Source organism: Orycteropus afer, unplaced genomic scaffold (assembly GCF_000298275.1).
Source record: "Orycteropus afer afer isolate SDZICR_OR568_19922 unplaced genomic scaffold, OryAfe1.0 scaffold00141, whole genome shotgun sequence".
NCBI lineage: Eukaryota > Metazoa > Chordata > Mammalia > Tubulidentata > Orycteropodidae > Orycteropus > Orycteropus afer.
In genome coordinates, this window is record NW_006921728.1 from 5,797,463 (window position 1) to 5,816,284 (window position 18,822).

The window sequence follows — 18,822 nt, forward strand, 5'->3', positions numbered from 1 at the left end:
AAGGTATAGTGTGAGTTATCCATAGCTTTGTTGGAGGATATTCATAAGAGAGAAGCTGAAATCCTACATGTGGATAGTATATATAATTCTGATTTTTATTACTGCTAACCAGAAGGCTGGTGATGCAAACCCACCAGCTACTTGGAAGGAAGGTTGGGCAATCTACTTCTGTAGTGATACTGCCTTGGAAACCCAAGGAGGGGTCGCTATGAGTTGGGTCCAACTCAACGCACATAACAACAATAATACAACATTACTGTCTGGCATCAGAATAGTACGCCTGCCTGCATGGTGGGTCCTGGTGGAATGTTACGTTTGAAGGAGATATTTTTGGATATGTGTCTAAATTATGGGAGCTCTGGTGGTGTAAAAAATTAGTCTTCAATGAGCAGTGTTCATGCAGGTATACTGTTCTTTCTTACTCCTCTTGATTATAAAATCTATTATAGTTGAGATTCTGGTAACATAGTTCAGTACTATACCCAAATAAAAGGAACTCTGGTGGTACAATGGTTAAGGCATTTGGGTGCTAACCAGAAGGTTGACAGTTCAAACCCACCAGCCGCTCCACAGAAGAAAGATGGAGCAGTCTGCTTCTGTAAAGATTTACAGCCTTGGAAACCCAATTGGGGTCACTATGAGTTGGGATCAACTCGATGGCAGTGAGTTTGGAGGGTTTTTTTAATACCCAAATAGGAAATTTTTCTTGATTTTTTTAAATTATTTTGTTTGAAAAGTCAAAATACTGGTTTGGTTTCCAGTAATCTTGAGTTCTTTCTTACTGTTTTAGACTATTAGACTGATAACGGGTGAAGACAGTTAGGAAGCTGACATGTCTGTTTTTTGCTTGTTAATTGTAGTATAGCAGTGCCTATCCCTAGAAATTACAAAAAAAATGGAGTATATTCCCTAATACTTGTTTATGATCAAGTATAGAATAATATTTCTATCTTTACTGTTTTTTTTTTTTTTCTCCTGTAACCTTGAACAGTGGGTGAAGTTCATGGAATTTTAGAATGCTTGTTCTTTTTGTGGAATTTAAGCTATTATAGTTTGTTTTCAGAAGTGCTTTGAGGAAAGAATACATTCACTGCTTTTGTTACAGGTATTAAAATAGAATTTGCTGTTACTCTAGAGACTGTGCTAGCTGGTCATGAAAACTGGGTAAATGCAGTTCATTGGCAACCTTCATTTTACAAAGGTAGGAAGGAAAAGATACATATATTCCTCCTTTCATGTAAACCTCATACATAGAATTTGGGGCTAAACACTTGGAGAATTTTTTTTAGATAGTATGATAAGAATCCCAAATATAAGACATTTTCAAGTTGACTAAGGCCAATACAGCAGTCCTATTCTGTTGAACTCTTAGTTCAGTTGAAAATTACACTATTAAAAAAAATATATGTTGAAATGACCACACACCCCCCATTCATTCACTTTTTCTCTTAAAAATTTTCTCCTAATCTCATGGTATTTAAGAGAAATTGAAACCTAATTCATAGGAACCTTTACCCTTGATGATATTGAACTGCTTTATTTATGAAAAAACAAGACTGTCTTACTCTTCCTTCTTTTGTCCTCGACCATTTTTGAAGTGAGGGTTCTCTGCAGACATGACTGGGTGCTGGGGTATAGAGCTGAGCAGGGCACAGCCTCACATTCTTCTCCCCAGTACAGAAAAAAAGAACAGTTAGTGTTCAGGTTACCAGCATTTAGCTGATGCTGATGTTCTGCCGTATTTGCTGCAGTTGTTTGTTTGTTTGTTTTTAAATAAATTAGGTGTTAAGGATGTTGAGAACCCTCTGTATACCTCTTCCTGGTCCCATGTCCCTCCATCCTTTTGTAGAGGTATCTACAGTCCTAAATTTGTGTGTATCCTTCCCATACATTTCTTTGTGCTTTTAATACACGTTTATGTAACCATAAATCTTAATTTACAGCTATTAAACCTTAATAGTATTGATATATGTTTATCCTTTTACAACTTCTTTAACTTCACGTTTTGAAGTTGTATCCATGTTGATACATGTAACTCTAGTTTACTTACTTTTATTGCAGTATATACTCCATTGTCTGATTAAACCATGACCTTTTAATCAGTTCTTCTAATGGTAGATATTTATGGTTTTTCTCCCTAAATTTTTGCTATTACAAACAATAATGCACTGAAAATATTAGCAATACTTTTGGTTTTTGGTGGTGGTGTTTTTGTGACTTATTTATTTATTTATTTTCCTGCTAATTACAAAAATGATGCTTGTTGATCACCTGAAGGCATTACTTTTTTTTTCCTTAGATGGTATTCTACAGCAACCGATGAGATTGCTGTCTGCCTCAATGGATAAAACCATGATTCTTTGGTCCCCAGATGAAGAGTCAGGAGTTTGGCTAGAACAGGTGAAAATGTGGATATTTGTTTAAGAAACAGAAAATTGGGTTTTATAAACTGAATTTCAATTTCAAATATATATTTCTCTAACTGCCAGTTTTCACTGTTTGTGTTAAATGACTAGGAGTTGAAATGGCCTCTGGAATCAAATGACTTCCACTAAGTGCACTGTGGACTATTGATTGAGAATTGTTTTCTATTTTTGTGTAGGTTCGAGTAGGTGAAGTTGGTGGGAATACTCTGGGGTTCTATGATTGCCAGTTCAATGAAGATGGCTCCATGATCATTGCACATGCTTTCCACGGAGCATTGCACCTTTGGAAGCAGAGTGCAGCTAACCCAGTAAGAAGCATTTTTAAATGAAAGCTTTCTCTTTAGCTACTGTGAATCCTAAATGAAATCTAGCTAAACAGTGTTGTTTTACTTGTAACACTCTTCAGAAACACAATAAAAGCAAATTAAGTTCAAATGTTATCACTTATTTCTATAGACATTATTCTGTAGTTGTGCTGGTTCGGAAACAATTTTTTTCTAACGACAAAACTGCTTATTTCTACAACATTGTTAAAATTTGCACATAGGAAAAAATTATTGGCACATAGGTTAATTTTCAGTATAAGTGAAATGTATGTTGGTTTGATTCCTGGCCAGTGTACCTCATGTGGCTGGTACCTATCTGTCGGTGGAGGTTTGCAAGTTGCTGTGATGCTGAACAGGTTTCAGTGAAGCTTCTAGGCTGAGATGGATTAGGAAGAAAGGCCTGAAAATCTGCTTCTGAAAATCAGCCAGTAAAACTCTGTGGCACACAGTGGTCCAGTCCACAGGGGATCTGCAGGACTGGGCGGCGTTTGGTTCTGTGGTGCATGGGGCTGCCATGAATCAGGAGCCACTTGAGAGCACCTAATACAACTCCTTTAAGCTACATCTTTTTTTTTTTTTTTTTTGATGGGTGTTTTCCTAAAATGTGTAACTTCCTTGTTTTAAAGAGTATAACATAGTTTAACATTTTCTTATTGGATTACTAAGGGCTCTGTAGATAGTTATTAAATGAATCAGTGACAGAAAAGGTATTAGGATCCCATTACTTTGTAGACGAATATATCAGTGCTCTCAAGGGCTGATGATATGTTTAATTCTAATTGACCCTCCAAATTTCGAACTTTTAAAAAAATTTTTTTTCTCCTCTTAAACAGAGGTAGTCTGTCTTCTTCCTGTAGCCAGCCACCTCTCAGCAGTATTCCTTCTCTTATGCTCTAGTTTACTTCTGATCAGTTATCTTTGAGTTGAGGAAAATTACCACACAAAACCAAACCCACTGCTGTTGAGTCAATTCCAACTCATAGCAACCTCACAGGGCAGAGTTGTTGTGCCGTCAAGTCAGTCCCGACTCATAGCAACCCCTCCTTGGGTTGCCGAGGCAGTATCTATGGAAGTAGATTGCCCAACTTTGCTTCCAAGGAGTGGCTGGTGGGTTTGAACCACCAGCCTTCTGGTTAGCAGTTAAGTGCCTTAGGTACTATGCTCCCAGCTTTATAGAATTTCCAAGGATGTAAATCTGGTGGAAACTGACTACCTCATCTTTCTCCTGCAGAGTGACTGGTAGGTTTGAACAGCCAGCCTTTTGGTTAGCAGTCAAATGCTTTAACCACTGTGCCACCAGAGCTCCTTAGAGAAATTAGACAGCAAGAATATAGTGACTAAGGGCATGGGCCAGAAGGCATGGATTCAGATCCTGTCCCCACCACTCATTGGCATACGTAACTTTGTGGACATTGTCTTTGTCTCTGTTTCCTTACCTCTGAAATAGGAATACTAATAGCATCTATTCATAAGGTTTTTATGATGAAAGAGAAAATGAGTTAAGATGATTAAATAAGGGGAGTTAGTATTTGTAAAGTATGTAAAACCACCTGATACAAACTGGATAGTATATAAGTATATTATAAATTAAGTAAGTGAAAGAAGTAAGAATATTGTGTTAGCAGATTCTGAATGTGCATCTGATACTTCCTTTATAACGAAAAAAATTCATGGATTTGTATAGCTTTTAGTGTGTGAGCTTTGTAACAGTTGTGTCTGCCTATGTGTTCTGACCTCTTAATCCATAAGGTGATTTACTCTTTCCCTTTTGACCATCAAGATTGTTTTCACTGTTAAATGAATCAGTGAATCATCAATGACACTTTTAAAGTGTAAGATGCTTTCTCAATTTAATTTCATACTTAACACAGAGCTCCTTTGAGCTGTATTTCAGCTGTATTTCCACAGAAAAGATTGTCAGGTGAGTAAAGAGGAGCTCAAAAAAAAAAAGGCAGGGTTTCATTGTACTTGTGCATATAATTGTTTATATATACATATAACATATATATGTAATATATGTATAACAAAACATTTGCCATTTCAGCAATTGTTATATGTGTAGTTTATTCATTGTTTATCATATTGTGTAGCCATGATGTGGTAGTTAAGTTGTGTGTCAACTCTGCTGGGCCTGGTTGTGAATGGTTGGACAGCTGGAGGTAGTTATTCCCCATGATGAGAGTGGTGATCACCTCCATGGTGGAGTCTGCTGGAGCAGCTGAGCAGCTAGCTGTCTTAAGGATGAGAAGCAGCATAGAGACAGGTCTCTGAAGCTTTCGGCACATCTGGATCCTGCATTTGGCAGAATCTTCATCCCAGTGGCCTGCTATGTTGTCTACTGATCTTGGGACTGTTAATGGACTTGAATTAACAGCTTGCCATGTTGCCTAATAATTTAGGGACTGTGTCATTTTTATTTGTCTACCTTGAGTTTGTCAGCCTTAGCAGCCAGCAGCTGTCTGAGTTAAGAGAAGCTTCCAGCTTCAGTGGGCCAGGAGCAAGAGGCAGAGCTGAAGCCCAAGGTCGAAGGGCCTTCACTCAGTCCCTAGAGCTGGCACTTTGAACTCAGACTTCTAGCCTCCAAAATTGTATGAGAATAAACTCCTCTTTGTCAAAGCCACTCATTTGTGGTATTTCGTTAGAGCGGCACTAAAGAACCAAAAGACATCATGGCTATCCATTTTTGAGTTTATAATTTGACTTTGTATTTATGATGTTTCTTACCAAGTATTGAGAATAACTTTAAAAAATACACCAGGTCCTACATGTGCAAATAAACACTGCCCTTTACACTGTTATTTTGGAAAACGGTACTTTTAGTCTAAAAGTAATGCCTGTTGTTGAAAGTTTTTTAAGACTCCCATTAGTTCTAACTTCAGAATCAGTCTTTGTTTCCCAGAGGAAATTAATAGTATTTCTTTGTCACAGCCCTTTTTTTTTTGGCCAGAAAACACTACAGCTTAGCTTAATCACTGACTCTATTCATTAGCCTAGGTTTTGAATGGTCTTTTGGCTATTTATGCAAATTTAATTCTCCTCTAAAGATCAAGTTTTTGCACCACTTGAAGTTGTTTAAAAGAGTGTCCTATAGACCAGGCATATGACATTTTCTTTATTTTGTTGTCATTGTTTGTTCACATGGTGACTCTAGGCTCCTCCATAGATGAATCAACTAGGTTTGATCCAGATTTCTGTCCTGTACATGTACAACTCTTTTTACTTAATAAAGCCATCAGGCACACAGAATCCATCGACTTAACTTTACACAATACTCTTTCTTCATTGTTTAGTTTAATAAATATACTGCCTGGTATGTGCCCACATTGTTCTGCATGCTTCACAAATATAAACCCATACAAGCCTACTAGGAACCCTGTGAGGTAGGTATTATTACTACATCTCTATTTTACAGAAGTGTTCATTGAGGCACAAAAAGGTTATGTAATGGCTGGCTCTAGGAGGCGTTCAGTAATGTTGAAAGAGTGGAATTGCCCAAGATTACTACACAGATTTGAATCTTTTAAGTTCTAATATGTCTGATGGGAAAAGGATCCTATTATTCTATGATCCCAATATTTTAGAGCCCATATTTGGCTTTTCATCTTGGTAGGGGGCTTCAGTGTTACCCATTATAAAATATGACAGCTTTATTTTTTAAGTGGTGCTCATGTTTAATGAAATGATATGTCACGAACACATTCTTTACAGAAAGAGTGGACTCCAGAGATTGTCATTTCAGGACACTTTGATGGTGTCCAAGATCTGATGTGGGATCCAGAAGGAGAATTTATCATCACAGTTGGTACTGACCAGACAACACGCCTTTTTGCTCCATGGAAGAGAAAAGACCAATCACAGGTAAAACGTCTCCCTGTTTAATTGATCTACATTAAAAAAAAAAAAAAAAAGGGATACACCATTGCTAGCCATTAAACCAATTGCCTATGAATCAGTTCTGACTCATAGTGACTATATAGGACAGAGTAGAACTCCATAGAGTTTCCAAGGCTGTAATCATTATGGAAGCAGACTAGCACATCTTTCTCCTGCAGAGCTGCTGGTGACTTCTATCTGTTGACCTTTTGCTTAGCAGCTGAGTGCTTAGCCACTGCAACACCAGGGCTGATTTGTTAGCCATTAACCAAAAAACCAAACCAAACTCACTGCTATTGAGTCGGTTCCAACTCATAGTGACCCCATTTGGGTTTCTAAGGGGTAAATCTTTACGGAAGTATATTGCCCATCTTCCTTCCACAGAGTGGCTGGTTGAATTGCCAGCCTTCTGGTTAGCAGTCAAATGCTTTAGGCACGGTCCTGTCAGAGCTCCTTTGTTAGCCATTAGGAAATGCAAATTAAAGACATTATAAGATACCTCTACACAACCTCTAGAATGACTAAAGAGAGAAGGAGAAAAAAAAGCAGCACCAAGTGCTGGATTGTGTATGTTATATGACTCCATCATTGTTGATGTCAGATGGATCTTGACTCAAAGCGAAGAATACCAGAAAAATATCTACTTAGGTTTTATTGACTATGCAAAGGTATTTGATTGTGTGGATCATAGCAAATTATGGGTAACATTGAGAAGAATGGGAATTCCAGAACACATAATTGTACTCATGAGGTACCTGTACATAGACCAAGAGGCTGTCATTTGAACAGAACAAGGAGACACTGCATGGTTTTAAATCAAAAAGGGAGTGCGTCAGGGTTGTATCTTTGTATCACCATACTTATTTAATCTATATGCTGAGCGAATAATCCAAGAAGCTGGACTATATGAAGAAGAACGTGGCATCAAGATTGGAAGAAGAATCATTCACAACCTGCAATACGCTGACTACACAACTTTGCTTGCTGAAAGTGAGGATGATTTAAAGCACTAATGAAGGTCCGACTTGACAGCACATAACAACAACAATGAAGATTAAAGAATACAGTCTGCAGTATGGATTACATCTCAATATGTTGTTGTTGTTATGTGCCGTCAAGTTGGGCCCGACTCATAGCGACCCCTCCTTGGGTTTCCTGAGGCAGTATCACTACTGCCTTCCAAGGAGTGGTTGGTTGGTTTGAACTGCCAGCCTTCTGGTTAGCAGTCAAGTGCCTTAGGCACTATGCTACCAGAGCTCCCGCATCTCAATATAAAGAAAACAAAAAATCCTCACAACTGGACCTATAAGCAGCATCGTGATCAATGGAGAAAAGGTTGAAGTCAAAGACTTCACGTTGCTTGGTTTACAATCGATGCCAATGGAAGCAGTAGTCAGGACATCATACGATGTGAAGCACTGGGCAGATCGACTGCAAAGGACCTCCTTCAAGTGCTGAAGAGCAAAGGTATCTTCTTGAGGACTAAGATGTGTGTTCTGGTTACCTAGTGCTGCTCTGACAAGAATATACCACAAATGGGATTGCCTTAACAAATAGGAGTTTATTCTTGCAATTTGGAAGCTTTAAGTCTGAGTTCAAAGTGCCAGGCTTTAGGGACTGTGTGAAAGCCCCTCAACCTTGGGCTTCAGCTTTGCCTCTTGCTCCCAGCCCACTGAAGCTAGAAGCATCTCTTCACTCAGGCAGCTACTGGCTGCTGAGGCTAACAAGCCAAGGTCGACAAATAAAATGGCACAGTCCTGATGTTACCAAACCACACAGGCTATTAATCCAAGTCCATTGTAAGTTCCAAGGTTGGCAGAGCATGGCAGGCTGTTGAACACGGCTACATGTGGGGTCCAAGCGTGCCATAAGCTTGAGACTATACCCAAGGCTTCTCCTTATATATAGGAAGCAGACCACATTCCATAAGGCAGCTACGTAGCTGCTCCCAGTAGATTCCACCTTGGAGTTGATTACCAGTCTCATCATGGGGAATACTACGTTCAGCTGCCCAGCCAGTCAACCAGGCCCAGCCAAATTGACATGCAACTGAACTACCACGGTGTGCCTGACACAACCTGTGGTATTTTCAGTCACCTCATAAGCATGTGAGAGCTGGACAGTGAATAAGGAAGACTGAAAAAGGGTTGATGCTTTTGAGTTGTGATGCTGGCAAAGAATGCTGAGAGTACCATGGACTGCTAAAAGATCTAACGAATCTGTCCTGGGGGAAGTGCAGCCAGAATGCTCCTTGGAGGCAAGAATGCCCAGACGTCATCTCACCTACTTTGGTCATGTTGTCAGAAGGGACCATTCCCTGGAGAAGGATGTCATGTGTGGTAAGGTGGATAGTCCATGAAGGGAGGAAGGCCCTCAATGAGATGGATTGACACAGTGGCTGCAGCAGTGGTCTCAAGTATAGCAATGACTGTGGAGCTGGCATGGGACCGGGCAGTGTTTCATTCTGCTGTGCATAGGGTCACTATGATTTGGAAATGACCCAGTGGCACCTAACAACAACAATAACATAACTCCATCTGAATGACCTTCTCAAAAAGAGAATTACTGGGAAAAAGAAACAGATCAGTTTTTATCAGTTGGGTATGAGGGAAGGACCTGTGGTGACATAGTGCCTAAGGCATTTGACTGTTAACCAGAATGCTGGCAGTGCAAATCCACCAGCCACTCCTCGGAAGGAAGATTGGGCAATCTACTTGTGTAGTGATATGGCCTCGGAAACCCAAGGAGGGGTCGCTGTGAGTCAGAGGCAAGTTGACCACAGTGAGGTTTTTTGAGGTAGTTTTTTTTATTGAAAGGTATGAGGGAAGAATGTAACTAAAGGGATAGCAGAAGGTGTTTTTAGGAATGATGGAATTGTTCTGTATCCCAATTATAGAAGTGGTTACTTGAATCTATCTGTACACATGTTAAAATTATGATAGAGCTTTATCTCCCAGAAATGGTCAGTTGTACTATATATTGTTATTGTTGTTAAGTGCCGTCAAGTCAAATCTGACTCAGAGCGACCCTTCGTTGGGTTTTCAAGGCAGTATCACTACGGAAGTAGATTGCCCAACCTTCCTTCTGAGGAGTGGCTGGTGGGTTTGAATGCCAGCCTTTTGGTTAGCAGTCAAGTGCCTCAGGCACTACGCTACCAGAGCTCCTTGTACTGTGTAGTATTTTTATTTTTAAAAGCAAAGTTTAAAACTGTTTTCACATACCAGGATAGTGGTATATTGAACAGTGGGAGGAGGTGACTGGAACTAGGAATTCAGGGAGTTCCGGATGCTGATAATGTTTGATTCCTTGATCTGGGTACTGGTATGTTTACTTTGTAAAAATTCATCCAGCTGTAACTTACTAATTAAGCACATTTCTGTAGGCTTGTTATACTTCAGTAAAAAAAAAAAAAAAAAAAAAAAATTATTAAAAAAGTTCACTAAGGGAAACTAAACTTTTGATACACCAGAATTCTTAAATGCAAGGAAAGGAAACCATAAGTATAACTGCGTTGTCTCTCCTTTTATTTTTTGTTCCAGTCTCCCCTTTATAAATACAGGAGAGCCTCATCATCCAACTCTGCCTCTCAAAACTTCAGCATTGAATAGAAACAGATACATTTTTGATAAATACCTCATTTTCCAAGCTCTCTTTGCTTGTAATTCAGAAATAATTTTACATAATGTAGTATCCCTCACTCCTGGTTGCTATTCAAACCAATTTGGAAACCGGATAGATTTTGAAAGTCAGAGATAGTTTAGCATATTGGATATGAGTGTGGCCTTTGCAACCCGTCATTTCCTCGCTCTCCCACATAACAGTTGTGGGACTTTAATCAAGTTAATTAAGTTCTCTGTGACTCATTTCCTCATCAGTAAAACGGAAATTGTTACCGGATTAGATGAGTTCATGCATGTAAAGCCCTTGAATAGTGTCTGGCTCATAGAGAGCCCTCAGTAAATACTACTATTAAAACATTTTATGAGCATGGTTTTGTTTGCTTTATGTAGAAATTAAAATATTACAACATATTTATTCCTAGTAGTCTTAATTCCTAATAATCCATTTCTATTCCTATAGTCATTTGTCCTGGGGCTCAAGCTGTATTTAATGGTAAAGAAAGATTCAGAAGTAGTATTTTATTTACTTACCCTTTTACTTATCTTAAAAGAATTTTAAAGACAAATACAGAAAAAATGATCACTTGTAGTTTTACTACCCAATGATAATCTATTAATATTTTAGATTATTTCCTTCTACTTCATCAGGAGTACTTTTTCATAGTGCCTAAGGCACTTGACTGCTAACCAGAAGGCTGGCGGTTCAAACCCACCAGCCACTCCTTGGAAGGAAGGTTGGGCAATCTACTTCCACAGTGATACTGCCTCGGAAACCCAAGGAAGGGTTGTTATGAGTCGGGTCCGACTCAATGGCAAATAACAACAACAACAACCTCCAAAGAAATGTTTCTCCCCATTGTCTCTCCATCCAGGTGTTGTTAAATTTTTTCTGTGAAGGGCCAAAACCAAAAAAACCAAACTCACTGCCGTCGAGTCAATTTTGACTTGTAGCAACCCCTCCTGGTATTTCCAAGGTGGTATCACTACAGAGGGAGTGCTGGTAGCATAGCACCTAAGGCACTTGACTGCTAACCAGAAGGCTGGCGGTTCAAACCCATCACCCACTCTTCGGAAGGAAGGTTGGGCAATCTACTTCCGTAGTGATATTGCCTCGGAAAGCCAAGGAGGGGTCGCTATGAGTCGGGTCCGACTTGATGGCCTATAACAACAACAACATCACTTTGGAAGGAGATACTCTTGAGATTCAGATGTTCCAATGTTAGTTGCCTTTGAAATAACATTTTATTATTCATAGAAATGCTGTTACAGTTTATAATTTTAGTTTGAATTCATTAGGAAGCATCAAGTCTGCAGTGAAAGCTAGTTTCTAAATTCACACAGTTTTGGATAATAGCGGTTGAGGGCAGTTATTTTTGTTTAGAAAATTTTCGGTCTTGGCCCTGAGCTGAAAAAATCACAATAAAACTTTACTACTTGGGAAGTTACTGACCTACTATGTGGGGCAAGTCAGGATATTCAGCTTCAGTTTTTGACAGAAATTTACACCTGTCTGATTTAGTTCATGAGAATGAATGAAGTTCACCACTAACATTATCGTTTCAGTAGCACATTTGATAGATTCAAATTATAGAGTTGAAGACACTGGAAGCAACATCAATGGTTAATTTAAAAACAAGGCAAGTTATCTGGAGTGATCTTGACATGTAAGTTGATGTATGTTGATACATGTTACCAATTCATGATCCTTTAGGGGAAAAATGATAAATAAACCAAAATGTAAAACTTCTACTCTTTGAAAGTCACTGTTAGGTGAATGAAAACACAAATCATTAACTGGGAGGAAATATTTATAAGGCCTATATCTGATGAAGAGCTTTTACCCAGAGTATGTGAAGAACTTTTCAAAACTAAATAATAATAAACAATCCAGTAAAAACATAGGCAAAAGATTTAAATAACCATTTCTCCAAAGAAGTTAAATGGTGGAAAATAAATACATGAAAAATAATCTTAGCACCATCAGTCATTAGTGAAATGCAGATTACAGCCACAGCAGGATACCATTGCACACTTACTGGAATTAGAAGATGTGGAGCAACTGTACAGTGCTCAAACCTAACCAGACTCACTGCCATCGAGTCAATTCCGACTCACTGCAACCGCCTTTGGGTTTCTGAAGTGGTATATCTTTATGGAAGTCGATTGTCCAATCCTCTTCTGCAGAGTGGCTGGTGGGTTTGGACTACCACCCTTCTGGTTAGCAGTCAAATGCCTTAGCACTATGCCACCAGAGCGCTTTTTATGATGCTAGTAGTAGGATTGTAAAATGGTATAATAGTTGGAAAATAGTTGGGCCGTTTTCTTAAAATGTTAAATATAGTAAATTTTCATTGTTCAAATATAGTCACCTTGAACACTGAATTAGCAAATACTGAACTAGTGTTGTTCGCCCTCAGATGTGTTGGGTACCTTGGGGTTTTGCTGCTCTGTACATGTACATGCCTACAGATATCATGAGAGTTCTGCAGGTATTGATTTTGAGGTTACAAATACATTTTAGTGAGTAGATGAATTCATAAATGTGGACTCCACAAGTAACAAAGATTAACTGTATATATCTACCATGTCATCTAGCCATTCCACTTCCAGGGATTCATCCAGTAGAAATGGAAGCATGTATCTATGCAGAGACTTGTTAATCACAGTTTAATTGGTAAAAGCCCAAAATGGAAAATGAAAATGTTTATCAGTAGGTGAATGGATGTACAAATGTGGCGTGACTGTACAAGAGAATATTACTGAGCAATAAAAAGGAATGATCTGATACAACATGGGTGATTCTGCCCCATGGTTAGATTTCCATAGCACAATAAATAATTTTAAATCTTAATATTTTGCTTGTTGAAAAGAATTTGATTTTTGAAACATACTTTTGTTTTAATACACAGGTGACTTGGCATGAAATTGCAAGGCCTCAGATACATGGATATGACCTGAAATGTTTAGCCATAATTAACCGGTTCCAGTTTGTATCTGGAGCAGATGAAAAAGTTCTTCGAGTTTTTTCTGCTCCTCGGAATTTTGTGGAAAATTTTTGTGCCATTACAGGCCAGTCACTGAATCACATACTTTGTAATGTAAGTATTTTTTTACTAACTGTTTTAAGTAAATCTGGTTTCTTCATTTAAAATTTTAAAAATTTTGACTTTGGGCTATAAATGGAGTGTATGGGTAGAAAGAAAGATCATTACTGGCAACAAACTTGTGTGTGTACTGTGACATAGTGATTTAAAATTTGAAACGAGAAATTTTGTGTAACAAAATTAGCCCAATGTACTGTAAAGCATCATTAAAATTTTAAGTAAGACATGACTTTATCTGTTGGTGCATGACATGAGTCACACTGTTCTAGGTGCCTGGGATAAAACAAAATATAAAGAATGAGTCTGTTTTTAAGGAGATTACCATCTAGATGGAGAGTAGGGATACATGTAACTTATCTGCAGTTTTTACGTGAGACCACTTAATTATTAATTTTTGAAGGGCTAAAGTAAATTTCATAGGAAGGAGAAGTACTAGAGTAATGAAAAAATATTTAAGGTTGTATTTTATAAGAATAAGTTTGTATTTATGTTTATACCCCTTTCTATAAAAGAATTGAACTACTTACAAAAATACATAGACCATAACAAGTGTACATTATAAAGTAATTTAAAGGAAGGGGCAAAAGTTAGGAAGATGGGTATGTTACACTGATGTGGACATCATGTGGTCCTGTTCTTTACTTAGAGTGGGCCATAAATTTGATTCTGGGCTTGAAAAGGCTGGGGATGCTTTTAAAATGGAGAAGGAGGGAAAGAAAACAGGGGGGTAGCAACAGCTGTTGGAGTCCTTGTTCAAGTGAAGAGTGTATAGAGGCAGATGCAGAATAGAGGGAGGGTCAAATGGCAGAGGACCTTGGGATGCAGGCACAGGTCACACTGGGGGGGGGGGTGCTGGGTGGAGGCCCTAAACAAATTGATGAAAAGCACTTTTGAATGATGAGAACTAGTTGAAGGCAAGATATATTTGAGCCCACAGAGACTAAAGGCAGCCCTTAAGCAGTAGCAATCTGGGTAAGATTGGAGAAGAAGTGAAGAGCTGAGTGTCATTTAAATGAAATAAACTTAGTTTTCTGAAGTATATACTGAGCACCTGACACCACAGGCTTTCTTGATTATGTGAAGAGGGTCTAAGAGTGTTCTCTTTTAGTCTTCCAATGACAGTGGGAATGAGATCAACATGGAAGTCTGGATAGTGCTTATCATATGTTGTTGTTAGGTGCCATGAAATGCATTTTTGATAGCAACCCCATGAGACCGAGTAGAACTGTTGCATAAAATGTTTTAGGATGCAGATTGTTGAGTCTTAGTTCCACAAAGCAGCTGGGTGGTAGGATCGAGCTGCCAGCCTTTTGGTTATCAGCCAAGTGTTCAACCATTGCCTCATCAGCGTTCCTTGCTTATTATATAGAGCTAAGCATATGGGGGTGAAGAAGTAGTTAGTTTCCAGATCTCTCAGTTCTAGGGATTGAATAGGATTTGAGGATTATATGGGAGGCCTGATCCCAGGGATACACTCAATTCTGTGTCCTACAATACAGGAATCCTGTATTTTCTTGTAGGAAAGCCTCTTGCTGTGTTTTAGGTTTTGCTTCATTCTAAATTTAGGGATAGTTATTTAGTACTGCTGCTTATTGTTCTTCTTCATGCTGTTAGATTTTTCTTGATTCGTGATAAAGCAAGTGTCCTTGGTAGCTGTTCTTGATGCTAGCTTACATTCTCATTGCTCATGTTTGTGTCTAGTACCAGTCTATGTCTTAAAGTTCAATTGTAAGAAGCACTCTTAGTGTACGGACATATGCCAGTTTTAGTGGTTAGTATGTAGCTTCACATGTAATATTTTGATTGATATAATAAACAAATTACCAATGTTGCCACTTGAAATGAAATTTGTCTTAGAAGTTATTTAAATAAATATAATGAAAATGCTTTTCTGGAAAACACTTGTGTTTGCGTCATCAGGGATGTGCCTATAAGACTCTTAGAAGTGAAACCTGAACTTTCCATTTTCAGCCCACTCTTTGCCCAAAGTAAGCCCAATGCAGTCCTTGTCAGACACTGGAATGCATTCAGCTCTTAGGATTCATTGAGCTTGTCCATGAGAGAATGCCTGACTTCATGGATTAGTGGGGTTTGAGGGTTAGTTGATACCTGTCTATTGGAGAATGATTGCTTAGAATTGAATCTGTTGGTTGAGAAGTGAGAGTATGGCCAGATATCCACACAAGGTGACCTTTAAACTTTCTCTTTATGAGCATGACTTTTGTAATGCCTGAGGTAGTAATAAGTTTTAGTTTTAAAACTTACATGTCATACTTTTTATTCTAGCAAGACACTGATATTCCTGAAGGAGCTTCTGTTCCTGCTTTGGGATTATCAAATAAAGCTATATTTCAGGGTAAGGCTTTAATTTCCAAAATGACTGAAACCGTAGTGGGACTTAAAACCTAACCACTTATAAAATAAATAACATCACTGTGAATACTGTGTTCCCATAAATAATCAACTATATGCAATGATAAACATTTACCCTTAAACAAAGATGAAAAGCTGAAGAGGGGCAGGGAAGCTAGATTAATGTAAATAGAACAAACAAGAATGGAAATAATGAGAATGTTGACACATCATGAAAAATGTAACCAATGACATGGAAAAATTTGTATAAAAATTATTAAATGGGAACCTAATTTGCCGTGTAGGAGCTCTGGTAGCATAGTGGCTAAGACACTTGCCTGTTAACCAGACAGCTGGCGGTTCAAACCCACCAGCCGCTCCTCAGAAGGAAGGTTGGGCATTCCTACTTCCGTAGTGATACTGCCTTGGAAACCCAAGGAGGGGTCGCTATGAGTCAGGGCCGACTCGACGGCACATAACAACAACAACAACAATTTGCCGTGTAAGCTTTCACCTAACACACAATAAAAGAGTAAAAAAAAAAAGGCTGCATACTTTTATAATTTACTTAATATACATTAAAGTTGTTTAAAAAAAATTAGAATATATGAATCTGTCTTCTTCATCAAATGTATTCATTTCATGATACTCATGTAGACCACTGGAGTAGGTGAGCTTTCACAGAGTGTGTTTCATAGAGTTCTACAACCACAAGATGTTAATGGAATTAACGTAATGTTCCAAGGAACACATTTGGAAAATATTACAGTAGCAGAAATACCCTTGGCTTTGGAATCATGTGGATGTGGCTTTGATTCCCAGGCCTACTACTTTCCATCTGATGACCTTGATAGGGAGCTCTGGTAGCATAGTGGCTAAGGCACTTGACTGCTAACCAGAAGGCTGGTGGTTCAAACCCACCAGCCACTCCTCGGAAGGAAGATGGGGCAATCTACTTCTATAGTGATACCGCCTCAGAAACCCAAGGAGGGGTCGCTATGAGTCGGGCCCGACTTGAGGCATATAACAACAACAAACAACATAGGAGATGCAAAGATAGAACTATATTTATGATATTAATGTATTTCTTCAAACTAGGCGATATGACTCCTCAGCCTTCTGATGAAGAGGAACTGTTAACTAGTACTGGTTTTGAGTATCACCATATGGCCTTTCACCCTTCCATACTCACTGGTAAGATATGGCAAAAAAAGATGGTTTAATAAAATCGCTGTTGACATAGTATTCTGTAACTGCTGACCTAAACGCATGCCTCAGAATTCACTTTTTTATTTGCATCTAAATAGAAAAGATAATTGCAGTGCTATCAATTTATTATAGAACCTCCCACTGAGGATCATCTTTTGCAGAATACATTGTGGCCTGAAGTTCAAAAACTGTGAGTTAAACTGTACTTAGCTCTTTGGTCTGACTCTGGTAACTTGTGATTCTTCCCCACATCTTGATTTTCCCCTTTGCCTTTTTCCTGCCTGCATTTCCTCCTGCTCTGTAGATCTTTCATTGTCTCTATATAGGTGACAGGAATCAAATCTCATATTGATTTTTATATTACGATGTATATTTTATTTCTTATTGTTGTTAATTTTTTAAATAGAGAGTCATAGTATTACATATATTTTTCCCTTTTTAAAAGTTTTTTTGTCTTTACTGGGACCCCATCAAAACCTTTCCATGGTTTACTGCTTATTTTACTATCTGGGACTGAGGTGAAACTTGTACATTAATCTAATTGTTTGAATGAATTATATTACTTTTAGGAAGCTGGCATTTTTCTCAAGTATCCCTTTTTTTCTTCAAATATTTGTTCAGGTGAAAATGGATATTCTTTAAAAGAATCCTCTGTTAGCTAGAAGGATTGATGTTATCCTTGTCACTTTTTAAAATTTTGAGAATAGGTACATTTACTAATACAGATATCACTTATTTTCTCTTTTTTAATTGTAGATATGGACATGGTTATGAAATATTTTGTGTTGCTTGTAGCAATTCAAAGACTCTGCTTGCCTCAGCATGTAAGGTAGGCTATTTTACTTTTTATTCTACTGGTCACAGTATTTTGGATCATCAGGTTCTAGAAGGTTTGGTAGGATACTACATGAAAGGCTACTGATGACTGCTTTTCCTGAATCTTGCTTTCTCATTCTGTCTTTTCCCTTCTCTCCCTCCAAAGGCTTGCAATTGTGTTTTAAATCTATTTCAGCAGCACCTTTTTTTTCCTTAAATACTCACCTTGAGCTTATTTATGTACCCTGCTCAAAATAATTGAGTCAGATATCTTAGAATGATACATGAAAATGGGTAAGTAAATTTTAAGATAATTGGAGTCCTAGGAGACCTAGAGAAATGAGAAAGTGAAGCTTGCAGTGCAGTTCATCTGATTGTTTCTCTAGAATGCTCAAGACACCAACCTAAATGAGTGTAGTACTCATTCCCTCATCCCATGCTCAGCTAGCCATCACAGCACTTGGGTTGCAGAGTAGTCTACTTCAGACATTTGCCTAGAATGAACTTGATCACTGCTCAGTAGTCGTCTACGCTTTATGAAGGGAGATGGTGTTTATGGAGGATTGTCTGAAGGCTCTGAAACCCTCACACTTCTCTATACTCCTGTAAATTTTCTAAAATTTATTTAAGTATGAAGATGAGAGCTACCTGCCAAGATGAGCCCCGTGTCCTTGCTTTGGATGTGGCTTCTTGCTACTGGCCTGTATTGAGGGGCATCATAAGAAATACTTGCTGTATTGCTGTGCTGCTTCCCCCAACTACTCCACTCTGAGGATAGTACTGAGAGTTCATCTGTTACTGAGGCCTGTGGGAAGAGTGGGTCTCAATACCAAGAGTGGCTGTGCTTTACTGAGCAGCTAATTTGTTTTTATCGTAGGGCACTGCCAATTGTATAGCTGATTATTTTTCCCTTTCTATATTGGCCCACTGCTAGGAAGTAATGTGCATCTTACTTTTTAAAGTGACATTTTTAACAGCTTTATTTAGATGTCATTGTTGTTAGGAGGAGCTCTGGTAGCATAGTGCCTAAGGCATTTGACTGCTAACCAGAAGGCTGGTGGTTCAAACTCACCAGCCACTCCTTGGAAGGAAGGTT

At 38.4% G+C, this 18,822-nt stretch overlaps 1 protein-coding gene across 1 annotated transcript in view; it reads left to right on the plus strand.

The window, feature by feature from the left end:
* The window catches only part of ELP2 (elongator acetyltransferase complex subunit 2), a 62,218-nt gene that overhangs the window by 26,665 nt on the left and 16,731 nt on the right, over positions 1-18,822 (plus strand). The window contains exons 9-17 of the mRNA XM_007945662.2: positions 1,106-1,201; positions 2,300-2,400; positions 2,603-2,734; positions 6,461-6,610; positions 13,155-13,343; positions 15,636-15,705; positions 16,800-16,895; positions 17,043-17,100; positions 17,667-17,739. Coding sequence (XP_007943853.1) covers positions 1,106-1,201; positions 2,300-2,400; positions 2,603-2,734; positions 6,461-6,610; positions 13,155-13,343; positions 15,636-15,705; positions 16,800-16,895; positions 17,043-17,100; positions 17,667-17,739 — 965 coding nt within the window. The remainder of the gene's footprint in view (positions 1-1,105; positions 1,202-2,299; positions 2,401-2,602; positions 2,735-6,460; positions 6,611-13,154; positions 13,344-15,635; positions 15,706-16,799; positions 16,896-17,042; positions 17,101-17,666; positions 17,740-18,822) is intronic.